This window comes from Scheffersomyces spartinae, assembly GCF_019049425.1.
Source record: "Scheffersomyces spartinae strain ARV_011 chromosome Unknown scaffold_1, whole genome shotgun sequence".
NCBI lineage: Eukaryota > Fungi > Ascomycota > Pichiomycetes > Serinales > Debaryomycetaceae > Lizanozyma > Lizanozyma spartinae.
The window spans coordinates 703,842-718,191 of record NW_025065048.1 but is presented as its reverse complement, the minus strand read 5'-3'; the positions used below and the strand labels follow the sequence as shown (position 1 = coordinate 718,191).

The 14,350-nt window shown below is 38.1% G+C and overlaps 6 protein-coding genes across 6 annotated transcripts; 4 read left to right on the top strand and 2 right to left on the bottom strand.

Moving 5' to 3' along the window:
• Window positions 1-142: 142 nt before the first annotated feature.
• KQ657_000292 (uncharacterized protein) lies at window positions 143-397 on the bottom strand (the record flags this gene model as incomplete). Its single annotated transcript, XM_043191145.1, has 1 exon — window positions 143-397. One exon carries the CDS (start codon window positions 395-397, stop codon window positions 143-145), a length of 255 nt encoding a protein of 84 aa, XP_043051822.1.
• A 449-nt stretch (window positions 398-846) lies between these two features.
• Window positions 847-1,548, bottom strand: KQ657_000291 (uncharacterized protein; the record flags this gene model as incomplete). Its single annotated transcript, XM_043191144.1, has 1 exon — window positions 847-1,548. One exon carries the CDS (start codon window positions 1,546-1,548, stop codon window positions 847-849), a length of 702 nt encoding a protein of 233 aa, XP_043051821.1.
• Window positions 1,549-2,054: 506 nt separating this feature from the next.
• MED10 (mediator complex subunit) lies at window positions 2,055-2,501 on the top strand (the record flags this gene model as incomplete). Its single annotated transcript, XM_043191143.1, has 1 exon — window positions 2,055-2,501. The coding sequence occupies one exon, from the start codon at window positions 2,055-2,057 to the stop codon at window positions 2,499-2,501; it is 447 nt and encodes a 148-aa protein (XP_043051820.1).
• A 1,352-nt stretch (window positions 2,502-3,853) lies between these two features.
• KQ657_000289 (uncharacterized protein) lies at window positions 3,854-5,151 on the top strand (the record flags this gene model as incomplete). The annotated part of the gene is made up of 3 exons (XM_043191142.1): window positions 3,854-3,860; window positions 4,366-4,371; window positions 4,613-5,151. 3 exons carry the CDS (start codon window positions 3,854-3,856, stop codon window positions 5,149-5,151), a joined length of 552 nt encoding a protein of 183 aa, XP_043051819.1.
• A 49-nt stretch (window positions 5,152-5,200) lies between these two features.
• On the top strand, window positions 5,201-8,975 carry SMC2 (condensin subunit; the record flags this gene model as incomplete). The annotated part of the gene is made up of 2 exons (XM_043191141.1): window positions 5,201-5,206; window positions 5,469-8,975. 2 exons carry the CDS (start codon window positions 5,201-5,203, stop codon window positions 8,973-8,975), a joined length of 3,513 nt encoding a protein of 1,170 aa, XP_043051818.1.
• A 1,368-nt stretch (window positions 8,976-10,343) lies between these two features.
• Window positions 10,344-13,818, top strand: MSU1 (Msu1p; the record flags this gene model as incomplete). The annotated part of the gene is made up of 2 exons (XM_043191140.1): window positions 10,344-10,349; window positions 10,561-13,818. The coding sequence occupies 2 exons, from the start codon at window positions 10,344-10,346 to the stop codon at window positions 13,816-13,818; spliced, it is 3,264 nt and encodes a 1,087-aa protein (XP_043051817.1).
• Between the last annotated feature and the right edge of the window lie 532 nt (window positions 13,819-14,350).

The window sequence follows — 14,350 nt, the reverse complement described above, 5'->3', positions numbered from 1 at the left end:
GTTAAATATACAAAAGTAGCAGTCAAGTATACGATGCTAACAGTCTCGTATTCCCTCGGGCTATCACCGTTACTCTACACAACGCCTACAATTTTATATTCATATAATCCAATATGTATTCTCTAATAAACACCCCTTATCATTATAACTGGATTCGACTTTGTCTTTTAATCAACACCACTTGTGACCCACAGAACACAAAGAAAGCAAGATAGACAAACACAGCTCCAAATACCGTCTTGGCTACAGCGTCTCCATCTTCAGGGTCATTAATAGAACCCATCATTGACTCATGTCCAATCTTAAACAAATACCCAATAAACAGCAATATCACAATAGCAAACGCCGATAACACCGTACAGAAGTACGCCTTTCCCGTACCCACTACTGCCTTCATGTTTTATCTTGTTATGGTTTGCGTACTTTTTGTCTGGTATGACTATCACTTTGACTTGATTGACTTGGGATTAGATTATCGTCGGCTACCAACATAAACGGTAAATACACGACTAATTTGGATAAGGTAGTATCTAATGTTGTTGACGAGATCAATTGTGCAAGTGATATAAATTGCTAGCTACAAAACACTGATTACATGACTACTAGTCCATTGACAGACATTGGTTGATACCTTGTTACTAGCCCACATGATCTGTTATACAAGTCCGATATGGTAGCGCAACCGAATTGCAGCCATAACTAATATTATATAAGTTATAAGTGTCTACTATATGCAAATGTAATTAGTATATTGACACGATAGGAGCTAATTTTCTGAAGCCAGCTGTCTGAAGCTAACTGTCTGGGGCTGAGTGACTCGATTTAACAATGTATATCTTTGTAATTTTACGACGATTCTGACATACTTCCATTTTCATTAACCAATGGTGCAGATAGCTCTCTCGTAATAGGACTAGAAACATATGTCATACCATAGCCGCTTTCTAAGTCACGTTCAGCCTTCACAGCTGGCGATATGCTTCTACTATGCAATTCATCATTCTCTGTCAATTTAGTTCCGGGACTTGCCAAGTCCTCTACCTCATCCTCCTCAAAATCCATCTCATCTCTGCTCTCACTATTATTATCCAGGTAAATCCCTAAATGCATTGTGACAGGTACCGTCATGGGATTTCTGTCTGAGACTGTCAAGTATTGGTGGTTATGGTTATGTCCAGCAGACCTTGGCTCTGATGTCACATTTCCTCGATTGGTGGTAGCCTCAGTCTCTGAGGTAGCTGGCATTGTACTTGAGCCTCGGTTACTTCTAACCAAATCTACCGAAGAACTGCTATTGGCATTACTAAGACTACGAGCTCTTTCTCGGAGTTTGCTTCGTCTAAGAATCGCAATGTTCTTGTATAATGCCTTGAGGAATTTCAACCGATCGCTAATATATTCACAGCTATTGAGCCATTCCAAGTCTTCGGCCGGATGTGTGTTACGGGAGTTATACAATGCTGAAAGTGATTCCAACGATGATTGGATGGTTCTTGGCTGATTAAAATTTCTGGATATTCTGGCATTTGAATTGCCTAAATCATTCATGTTTCTTGATGGAATCAAATGCAGATGATCTGATTCGAAAGTCTGTCTCCGTGATCTAGGGATACCGGACTGTCTATATCTCAAAGTCACGATCTTATGTTGCAGCATGATGAATATTGAAAGCAGTACAACAATTGCAACTATGGGTAGAGTATATTGTCAGCGTTTTAAGAGAGGCTTGCTTAGCTTGCCAGATAAGTTCTGCTGCCTAAATTAATCGTGTTAATTAGTTATGCTGTCTCTAATACTAATGTTTAATACAACCATAGTCAAGGCCAAACCTTAAAGGAAGAAAGAAAGAAAGTGTACCTGGCTGCACCAAATAATAGTGTACCATTGCAGCACAAAAGTCTTTAGCCAAAACTTGAAACGAGAAAGTCACAGACCATCAAAAAAGCTCTTTAGTTTAAGCATTACATAAGCAGATTGAAGCGTATCTATTGTACTATAACATTGTATACATTGAGTCATTGAGTTATAGAGGTCATAGTGGGTTGTTCTTCATCATGACTACTTCAACTATTAAACATACACCCGAGAATGAACCTTTGATTGCCACAGGAGAACAACTTCAGAACCTTGTTGAACAACTCATAGAACTTGGGGTGCTTGTTCACGATAACCAAGGGACATTCCAATCTCATACTGCTCTTACAAACAAGGTCAACGAAGTGGTGAGTTTACTCAGTGCCATTACGGCTGCTCCCTTCACCCAACAATATTCCATTCCAGTGGATGTGATCCAGTACATAGAAGAGGGAAGAAATCCAGATATCTACACCCGTGAATTCGTTGAAGTCAATGCTAAGAGCAACGCTAGAATTAAGGGAAGAATGCAAGGATTTGCTAAACTCCGTGATGTTTTGGGCACTAAGTTGGCCCAAGAGTTCCCTCGGTTAACTCCAACAATCAAAGACATTCAAGAGAGAACAAGCTTGCAAATGGAAGATTAAAATTAAGACTCACCATGACATTGAGTCAGTCTACCTAATAACCTTCTTATGCCACTAATGAACATTCACATTCAATGGATGGATACAAACTGTTAACTACTTCAGATACATTATATGAGAGAGTTCTTATATGAAGGCGTTCTTACATGAGGACGTTCTTATATACAATGAGATTGCTTGTCTAATTATCACCAGTTTAAGCCTGATGGTTCAACTATTACCGCACGCACATAATGCATTCAAGTTGAGCAGTATCCCAATTTAGATGTGACTACCAGCAAACCTATAAAGGCATCATAGACAAGTGCAATAACTAACGCCTTTAGGTAGTACTATAACCACTCCTTTAATGGTACTTACTATACCCAAGGTTGGTAGTTGGCTAATATTCTGGTCACAAAGACACACAAAGTTCACGCATTGTAAACTCCGTTAAAGGGCTGGTATCTGGTAATAATATCAATACATTGACATGTCATATGCCTTTTAATTACCAATTTATTTGAGTAGACATAACGTGATACGACATTGGAAACCGGAATCCGTTGAGTTAAAGCTTGTAGAGTTTAAAAACCATTGCGCATTGTTAAGCCAATGCACTATCGGGTAAGGTGTCTAAACTCCAAAATCGTTAACCAGACAACACAGCGCTTGCATGGCACAAAATGAGATATCATCAAGATCCAAGTCAATAAATGTTTTATTACTATCTATATACATATTGTTTTAGATAGGCAACTATCCAGAAGACAGTATGATTAATACGACATACCACTACTCTTTCAAAATTCTACTCTCTAAATAGTTTGATACATTATATTTTGTCATAATAGTAGTCTTTCTTACAAATCGGGACAGTTTGTGATTGCTACACCTACAGTCTTCATACTTGAAAACAGCTAAAGAAGCTTGAATATTATTAAATCCAATCTGGTAACATCAACCAGCAACTTTACTAACACCACCATAGTGTAGTCACTTGAACGCTTGACAACTTGTCAATGGCAATATAGTTATATAGATTAATGACTTTTGTTGTGCGGAGTTTATGTACAGGACATAGAAATGCTTGATGCAATGTCAGATGAAGTAAACCATCAACAATAGAGATGAAGTGATATTCGTATATCTCCAGCATAGAGTTGCGTATGGTTAAAGCGTTGCATGCTTGAGCAGCACAGCCCTTCTGAATATATGAAGTAGTGTTATACGTAATAGTTTTGATGAATCCAGAATAATATATTTTTATAGAGAAAGCAACTGCAACTACAAAGCTAAAGCAAGTGAAAAAAAAGCTATATCGTACACATAATCTTAAACTAGAAGGTAAATTGATATGTAGGGAAACTAAAATGATCTGTAATGCGCGTCGCTGGCTTTCCAGTACGTTTCTGGTTATTGTTTATAGCTTAAAATTAACAACGGAATTCTGGTGAGGTATTGTTATTGTTCCCGAAATTATTGTGGTCATTGGATGATCAAATAAAGCTAGGTAAATATACATCAAATTGTGGATGATGCAGGTAAAATTTAAGTAAAACAATAGTATTTGTGTTACCAAGAACAAACACACAAAATGCAACTTAACTATTAAATCTAACACCAACCTATACACGGTTTTTCGATTTACATGCATACAAAGTCTCCACAATGTAGATTTCTCCGGCAGATGTAACCTCAGACCATCTCATAATGAAGCCCCAAGAAAGAGCATAAACGTACATAAAACAAACCTCCTAATAATGAACACTAAATAGCACGCATAAGAGTTCTCCATACAGCCACCTCCTTCTATTATGAGAAGGGAGGGCAGGTTGAGTCCCCGTTCAAGCTTTATTATTTTTCATTGTCAACAGCCTTATAGTTAATAGTTTGAAGTGGAACAAAACGCTAAGCCCAAAACATTGCGTATTCACAAAGCTAACAAAGACATAGGTAGACAACTTTATAAAAATACAGACGTCTGCTATCGAGGATAAATTTTTTGTTGAATGTTTATGCACTATAAGAATTAATCATTCATTCTTTCATTCTTTCCTTCGTTAAACAACTTGAAGTTAACATTATTTTGTCGTTATAACTTGGACACCAAGTTCCCCATTCATTATAAGTAACTAGTCCATCAAAAATCCCAATGTTGTTCTTGCCCTTAATATTGGGTCTTTCCAAGCTCGTCGTGGGTGCCAGTTCTTCTGAAGACACTACAACTGTTACCGTGACAGTTACTCCCGTAGAAACTGCCTTCACCACTGTTAGTTCTATTGCTAATGTCGTCGAACAAGTGTATGTTTTCACAGACTCATCAAATGGTTCACTTACTACCTTGACAACTCTGACAACTGAATGGTTACCTTTGACTGCCACTGCCACCCTGCCAGTTTCAGCAACCAGTGATTCATCATCTGAAGAAGTTTCCTCCGAAGCTACTTCCTCCTCCGCTACTGTTACATCGTCATCGTCATCTGAAGCAGCCACTTCCTCCGCTGCAGGTGTATCATCATCATCATCATCATCATCCTCAACTGCAGCCACCACCTCGTCTACCTTTACTGGAAACTACTACTCCACTGGTTATACTACTGCCACCGAAAACATTAGTGGTTCCGACGTCGTGGTGGAGTACGTTGTGTTGTACACCAATGCATGTTAGCTTGTGCATATAAAATGACTCCTAAATCTAGATCTTTGACTTGACCTCAATGGTTGTCAGATTTAATACACTTATTTAGTTCATCGCTTTTATTAGTAAAATCATTATTTGAACTCCATTGTAGACGCTAACTTAGCTAGAAGTAGTATTAACTGTTAGCAGTGATACTACGATACTAATTATTATCTCGTTTTGTGGTGTTTATTTTTGAAAGTAATTTTCGCGGGCGCGCGTACTCTTCTCCCAATTTGTATTTGTTCCTCTTCATCATCAACCAATAATAAACAATACTCCCACTGTCCATCAATGAAATGAAGGTAGAAGAGTTGATCATTGATGGCTTCAAATCATACGCTACACGTACAGTGATATCTGGATGGGACCCACAGTTTAATGCCATCACCGGGTTGAATGGATCGGGGAAATCCAACATTCTTGATGCCATTTGTTTTGTTCTTGGGATATCATCCATGACAACAGTTAGAGCCTCAAATCTACAAGACTTGATCTATAAAAGAGGCCAAGCAGGTGTTACTAAGGCGAGTGTGACCATAGTGTTTGATAATAGCGAGGTGTCCAAGCTGCCAATTGGATTTGAAAGCTGTAGTAAAATAAGCGTCACTAGACAAATTGTATTGGGAGGCAATTCCAAGTACTTGATTAATGGTCATAAGGCACAACAACAAACGGTGTTAAATTTGTTTCAAAGTGTTCAATTAAACATCAACAATCCGAACTTCTTGATTATGCAAGGAAAAATCACCAAAGTGTTAAACATGAAGCCAAGTGAAACATTACTGTTGATTGAAGAGGCAAGTGGGACGCGTACTTTTGAAGATCGACGGTTAAAGGCCGAGAAAACTATGCAAAAAAAGGATCAGAAATTAAAGGAAATCAGGACCCTTTTGGATGAAGAAATTAAACCTAAATTGGATAAGTTGAAGCACGAGAAAAGTATTTACATGGAGTTTCAAGAGGTTCAAACTAAATTAGAGAAGAGTACAAAGATCTTATTGGCATATAATTATCAACATTACTTGAATAGATTCAATCATGAATCTCAATTGCTAAATGAGAATGAAGAAGAGGAAAGAATATTGAATGATTTAACCAACAGACTTACTTCCGAAATATCATCTTTAAAAGATGATTTAGCAGTCTCAAAGAAGAAGCGTGAACAAGAGATGATTAAGGATGGGAAAATTAAACAGTTAGAGGCAAAGGAAAACGAATTGTCTAATAACTTAACCAGAGCTACAACCTCAAAGGATATTATAAATGACAACATTAAAGAAGAAATGAAATCTTTGGAGAAATTAAAGGAAAAGTTAAAGTCTCTTTCTGACAAAGAGTCTTCAAATTTAGAATCTTCTTCCTTAGAGGATGCTTATAAGAGATCAAAGGAACAATTAATTCAGTTGAAAGATGACTACAATAGAAAGGAAGAGTTATTATCAACTTTGTCAACAGGTGTCTCCTTAGGAGGTGAAGGAGGTTATTTATCCCAAGTTAAGGATGCTAAAGAGCGCCTAAATGAGTCTCAAAATAAAATTCAAAGTGGTCATATGAAAATCGACCATTTAAGAAATCAGTTACAGTCAAACCAAGAGAGACTTCATCAAGCAAAAGCAGAAAATCAAAATGTACTACAAAAAATTGAAAACGACAAGGTTTTCATTCAAAAGAAGGAAAATGAATTGAAAGCTATTGGTTATGATCATGAGCTATTCCAACAGTTAAAATCCGAAGATTCGTCTTTAAATGACCAATTACGTGGACTCAATCAACAGTTAAGTCTTGTGAAGAGAGAATTAAACAACAACAATGTGAATTCAAGTAATTTAGAGTTCCATTGCAATCTACCTCATTTAAATTCCAAGCTAGTTAAAGGTATTGTTGCTTCCTTGTTTACTTTGACCGATTTGGAGAAAGCATTTGCTTTACAAGTTTGTGCTGGGGGACGGTTATATAACGTAATCGTTGATAATGCCAGTATTGCACTGGATATCTTGGAGCGAGGTCAGTTAAAGAAGAGAGTTACCATTATTCCATTGGATAAAATCCAATCAAGACTGCTTGACACCCAAATGGTTGAATACGCTAAACTGCTTCGTCCTCAGAAGGTGGATTTGGCATTAAACCTTATTAAGTTTGAGGATGAACTTCATAAAGCCATGGAATACGTTTTTGGTACAACTTTTATAGTGAAAGATCCAGAAGCTGCCAAAACCATAACTTTTGATCCAAAAATAAGAAGTCGTTCTATTACACTTGATGGTGACATCTATGATCCCGAAGGTAACTTATCTGGTGGTTCCAGAAAGAATTCGACGGCTATTTTGGTTATAATTCAGAAATACAATAAGATTATTCAATCCATTGGTCAAATTGAACAAGAATTAGCTTCTGTTAGGAATAAGCTACAAGGTCTTTCAGCTTTGAGTATGAAATCACAACCGTTGATACAAGAGATTCAATTAAAACGTCATGAGTTGCAATTAGCTCAGAAGATGTTAGAAAGCAACCCATCTGCTCAAATTGTGAAACAATACGAGACCATAGAGAAGGAAATAGCCAATATTGAACAAGAAGTAGAGAGAGAGAATTCAAATTCAATAGCTATTCAAAAAGAGATTGCATCAATTGAGAAAGATATGAGCGAGTTTAATTCCAATAAGAAGGGAAAATTGAAACAATTAACCAAGGAAGTTGCTCAACTAAAGGTACTTGTACAACAAAAGGATTCCGAGGTGAATGAAACCCTTGAACGATTCCAGAATATTCAAATGGAATTAGACCTGGTAGCTAATGAGCGGAAGGTACTTGAAGATTCGATTGCGAATGGGGAAAGTACCATTGCAGACCTAAATACCAAATTTGAAGCAACAACGAGCTCAATAGCACAATATACAGAGGAATTGAAATCGGTTCAAGGCATTTTAGAGGAAGAGAAGGCAAACTTATTTGGTATAACTGAAGAAATTCTGGAATTAACCAAGATCATCAAAGTGAAAGAGGAGGAGATGGGTGAAGCCAAGTTGAATCTTCAGAAAACACATCATGAACTTGAAAAGCTTAAAGGAGCCATAAAACATGTTAAACGAAGTTTAGATGATATGATTGGAGAAAATGATTGGATTACTGATGATCGAGTTGTTAGTACTATAATCCAACAAAATCCAAATGCCAACGTTCACGAGATTAAAGAGCAGCAACAAGTACTTCAAGATAGATTTCAAAACATGAGAAGAAAAGTTAACAGTAATATCATGAACATGATTGAGAATGTGGAGAATAAGGAAACAGCATTAAAGACAATGGTCAGAACTATTGGTAGAGATAGAACCAAGATCGTTAATACTATTGAAAAGTTGAATGGATACAAGAGAGATACATTGAATAAAACATATAAAAGAGTCTCGACTGATTTTGGGAATATTTTTGCAGATTTATTACCTGGGTCGTTTGCTAAATTGGTTCCAGTTGACGATGAGGATGTTACTAAAGGGTTAGACATCAAGGTTAAATTAGGACAAGTGTGGAAAGAGTCACTTGTTGAGCTTTCTGGAGGTCAAAGATCATTAATTGCTCTTTCACTTATCATGGCACTTCTTCAATTCAAGCCGGCACCGATGTATATTTTGGATGAAGTTGATGCAGCCTTGGATTTATCTCATACACAGAATATCGGACATCTTATTAAGACAAGATTTAAGGGTTCACAGTTCATTGTTGTTTCATTAAAGGAAGGAATGTTCACCAATGCCAACCGAGTATTTAGAACTAGGTTCCAAGACGGTACGTCAGTAGTGTCTGTCATGTAACCAATACAGATGAAGCATTATATAAGATTATGGTAGAGATAGTAATATAGTAGATATTGACAGATTATACTTCTGTGTATTATATAGTATATCATAGTAGAAAGGATTATTGAAAAAGTTACTCCTGGGTAAAACTTGTAGTAGACTCCGTTCCGGAATTGAAAGTGAGTATTTTTAGCATAGCATGAACGACGGCCCACTGATACTGACGGGTTAAGCAGGATTATTATATATTCTAAGTGTAACGATCTAAAAAGTGAGTGTAATTAACAGTTGACTCTTGGTTCCATGCGCAGCCACACACGCAAATAGACATCATATTGATTTACGAGAAGCCGTTACCTATATTAACATGTGTTAGGTTTAAGTTAGCCTTCTGTAAACAGGCTATCCAACCCCCAACATGACTACAACTCTATTACCTTGACCCACTTTCATTCCAAGGGACAGGAATAATGAATGGTGGTGTGCATCCGTAACTCTGGTGTTCTCCACTGTCATTCGTGTCTCTGTTTCGTGAAGTCCAGTGCATTAGTTAAATAATAAATAAATCAATGTACAAACTATCAGATATTCCTCCGACACTCATCTTTTCTAATTGAATATAGATTATTTGAGCAAGTCCTAATCACCTATAGGCAGGCATCACTGTCACTGATATGATGTCTGTAAGCCATTCCTTCTTATCAATACAACCTTCTGTCTTTTCCATCAACATCCTACTGATATCCTACTGATCTCTTCAGTTGCTCAAACAAATCATGGGTTTCTGTTGATTTGAAGAAGAAGCTAAGTCATTCCATTAAGTGATGACTATAAAGCTGGGGTTGGCGTTCTAAGTAAAAGGATTAGTAATTAATTGGATTCACAGAGAATAAGTCATTCGTTTGAAAGGATTATATAGACGACATTTTATCACGGTTTTGCTTCTGAGAATAATATGTCGTGATCTTAAAAGTTAATACTTCTTTTGCTCTCCTATGTTTGACGTCCGGGTAACCTTGTCTTGATTATTTCTATGTTCGTTATTATTTTAGTGTGAACATCGAATAGTGTGCCTACTCAAAGGTTCTTTTCAACATCTGACAATGTATGCAGATCCGTCCGCTAGTGAAAATAAGATTAAGCTCCAAGAGGCGCTGGCTTACGTACTTTGAAGTTTGCCGGTATGATAGCCAGAGTTTTCTGGGCTGCTACTATTTTTTAATACCACATTGGGTTATACAATATTCGATAAGAGTACTGTAGCAGAGGAGTAGTATTTTATAGTAGATAATGGTAGACTGCTTAAGTACATCCAATTATTATGGTAGAGATAGCATTACAGTATATTCAGTACCATAGTAGAGTATAGTAATGCTGTAGATTATGGTAGTATAGTAGTAGAATCATAGTACCGCATACACTTTTTTGTGTAACAATTTGAGATGACATAGATGAGTTACAGCATAATGACATATCTATCTTTCTATCTTGTCATCGCATACACTCTTTAATGATTGCTAGTAAGCGATATATATGGACAGGTGGGCCTCTATTGAGGTCTCTATCTCGGAGTAAATCGAAGCTTAAGCTTAAACCGAAGCCGAAGCAGAAACAGAAAGACGATCCTCGATTGAGATCAAGAGATGCTGTGCTTGGTCTGCCTGCTAAAGATGAGACCATACAAGTGATAACAAGTAGTAGAGACTCCTATGAAAAGAGATTGGAGGATATGACCTTCTATGATCCTGATAACAAGACGTTGAATCTCCGTTTTCATAACTCCAAGTTGTATGATGATATTTATATCGGATGTCAGACCCGAATGAGCAAACGGTATCGTTCGGCCCTGATTGAGTGGCGAAAGAACCTTTTCCGGCTTATACGAGAGTTGGAATTAAAGGAAGAGAACATCTTACGGTCATTTGAATCCTTTGTGTTAAAGGGTGATATCTCCCTTGAATCATGTGCCAGTCCTATAGCTGTAGGTGACCTTGTCTTCATTCGAGAAGATTCCACCGAGGTGTTCATGGTGGCGAGAACCCCTAAAAGCCTTGAGACGGCCGGGTCATATGCGTTCATTGGCTCGAACGGAGAAATTGTGTTTGGGTCGAAGAACATGATAAGACTAAGACTTCCAAGGGTAGTCCCCATAGAATATGCTCCCATAGTCGAAAGCTTTGTACAGCTTGAACAGAAACACTTGGACGTGGCACCCGTGGGGATAAATGATAATTTGTTTTCTCGTTCGCTAGAAGCTTTGCCTAAGGAATTACAGTCCAGCTCGAATGCCAATTCCAAAGGAACGAACGATCAAACGTCTCAAGAAGTTGGGGAATCAGAAGACGATAGTTTTGTGGTTACTCAAGCATCATCACAGCTCTTTATCAACTCTAATATTAATACGTATTATGTCCCCTTGGCAGCACGGAAGCTATATGTTCCTGTTCTACGGAAGTTGCAGCTTCAAATCACTGAAAAGTTGAATGATTATGACCGGAAACTCAATGCCCTTTACTACATTCTACAAAAGAATCAAATTGGTGATCATTTGAATAGCAGTAAGGTTGTCAGTGTTTTTTACTTACTTTCAAGATTACAGGAGTCTTCTAAACAGAAAGAGAAACTCCCTCGATTATCTAAACTGGTTTCCACTATCAACAGTAACCAGCCATGGAACAACAGTTACAATAACTCCCTGATTGAATCCAAATCAAGTTCCCAAAGTTTCCCTATCAGCAGCTACGTTGCCTTGTTGATAACATTGAACAAACAAACGTCTCATTGGTCATTCACTAAACAATCGTCTATCTATCCCGTGACTTCGGTTATAGTAACTGCTAATGCTTCCAGACTTCATCTTTCTAAGATCATCAAGAAGTTCAAGAAAAACGCTGTGTTGGAACAGTTTATTCAGCACTTCAACACACCCTCTGTCAAACCACCAGTAGCGAAACCCGAAGGTTATGATGACATGATCACTTTGCTTAAGAGCTATGTTGGTGGGAATCTTGATAATGATTTGGAATTTCAATACTTTGTCAACAACGTTATAAGAAGATGCAAGTCCCAAGTGAAGGAAGACGTTGAATTCAGTTACGAATATTCCAAGGCCAGAGCCTATGACATTATCAGAGAATTAGAAGACAAACCGTTTTATGAAAATCCAGTGAAATGGTCCAATTCAGTCCGGGGACCATCAAAGGGCTACTCCCAAGTCATTGAAGACGAATATTATACTTATTTGGACTTGGTAGATATTTATAAGTTGAAGAATCACCAGCAGCAACAGAAGAACAGCAATATCTCCCAAAACTTGGATGGTTTCAATGACTCCATTAGAGGAGAAAATACTCAATTCCTACAAGACTTTACGTTTGAAGAAAGCATTACTAGAACAGACTACGGGAATACTCCTATTTATTGCATTGACAATTCCACGGCTCACGAAATCGACGATGGAATTGCTGTTTCAGAGAATAGCAACGACACTTATGAGTTTTCTATCCATGTTGCAAGCCCATCGCTGTTCATTAACAAAACCTCAAATCTTTCACTGATTGCATTCAATAAAGGTCAGACTTCATACTTCCCTGAAGGTGCTGAACTAATGTTCCCTGACATTGTTAACAAGCTAAGCGGACTAGGAAGAGATCAAGAGGATACCCGAACGTTTGTGGTTAAGTTTGAGATGCCCAAAGCATTTCTTGACGAATACATGGATCAAATTAGACAGAATCCTTATTACAAACCAACTCACCAGCAGCTTGATGTCATGGCTCTGTTCATTGATAGCACAGGAATTGTGGACATGGGAATTGTCAGGAACTTCCCTCAAGGCTACACTTATGACAAGGTTAACATGGTGCTAGCACGAACCATGACAATGTCATCAAAGGACCCACACTATGATAACTTGAATAGGCTTTACCATGTTGCCTTGCTACTTCGTTACGTCCGTCACCACATTGGGAACCCCATTGACATGGCATCAACCAGGGCCGGTGTCAGTGTCGCGCAGGCTCAAAGTTCGGTACGAAATGTGTCATTGATAGACAATCGAAGCGAGAAGGGCTTTAGCATGGACACCGGACACCACACCATCAATGTGGTTACCAATTTGGCTCAACTGGAAGAAGCCAAATCTCAACTACTTGTTAGTGAGTTTATGATTTCCGCCAATTACATTCTGAGTGTATTTGCAACAAAGAACGACGTTCCAATGGTGTATCGTAATCAGGAGCTAAACATTGGTCCTCAGCTTCAGAAGGAAATGAACAAATTACTCGAGAAAGGGTTTGCTGATCTTTTAGGTACGTCAGAGTTATCACGACTCTTTGCAGTGATGACTCCTGCTCGATTGAGTAGGTTGCGAAAAGGTCATCAAGCCTTAGGGCTCAGTGGCTACACAACTGTTACATCACCGCTTCGAAGATTCGCGGATATGGTAAACCAATGGAGTTGGCTCCAATGGTTTGGACAACAACAGCAACACAAGAATAATATCAAAATCAAAGAACCTACAGATTTGGGGTTGATAGTGAGTACTTTGAGCAGTCGTGATACCCTCAACAAACATATTCAAAGCCGCAGTAGTGTGTTTTGGGAAGGAATTTTCCTTAGACAATACTGTACGATGTTGGGTTCAGAATTAGTCAAGGAACCGATCTTCTTTAAGCTTATGGTAAGAGAACGCGTGAATTCAAACAAATATCGTGTAGAGGTCATTGGACTTCTGGGCGCGCTAGATTCGTATATTCAAACCGGGAATGTTTACAATAGTGGTGATTACGTATTTTCGTGGAAGATCCAAACAGTGGACATGATTGAGAATGCACTTGTGTTTGCTGATGATGCGTAGACCAATATTTACGAGTGTTTAGTGGGTTAGGAAAACAGTGGACTAAAAGCATGTGGGCTACTATTTGCGATGATATTCTTCCCAATCAGTTTAATTAGGAGCATTTTTAGGAACGATGATGTTTCAGGTTCTTCTACATCACAATTGTTCTCTGGAATGTTTAGTCACAATTTAAGCTCTATTGTTGTTTTTCCCCTAATGGATGGATGAGAGGGGTTCGTTGCGCCACAAGTGTTAAGTTTTATTGGGGATAGTTCTCTCCCATATGGTACCTTGAACGCAAACACGATCTACTATTTAGGCTGATAACACACTCTAATTGGATACCGTGCTCTGTGCTTTTGCATATAGCGTAGGGAATGTGGTATTTCACGTTGGTGATGTTATATTGCCCCCTCTACAGTCCTGCATACGACGACATCTTGAGGATCCGCTCATCGCGATAGTGCATTGCGTCGCTTTAGTTCGCATCACTTTGCTTTGCAACTGGGTTGCATAGAAAATCTTGATCTTAAGCGGCGCAATGTAAGAT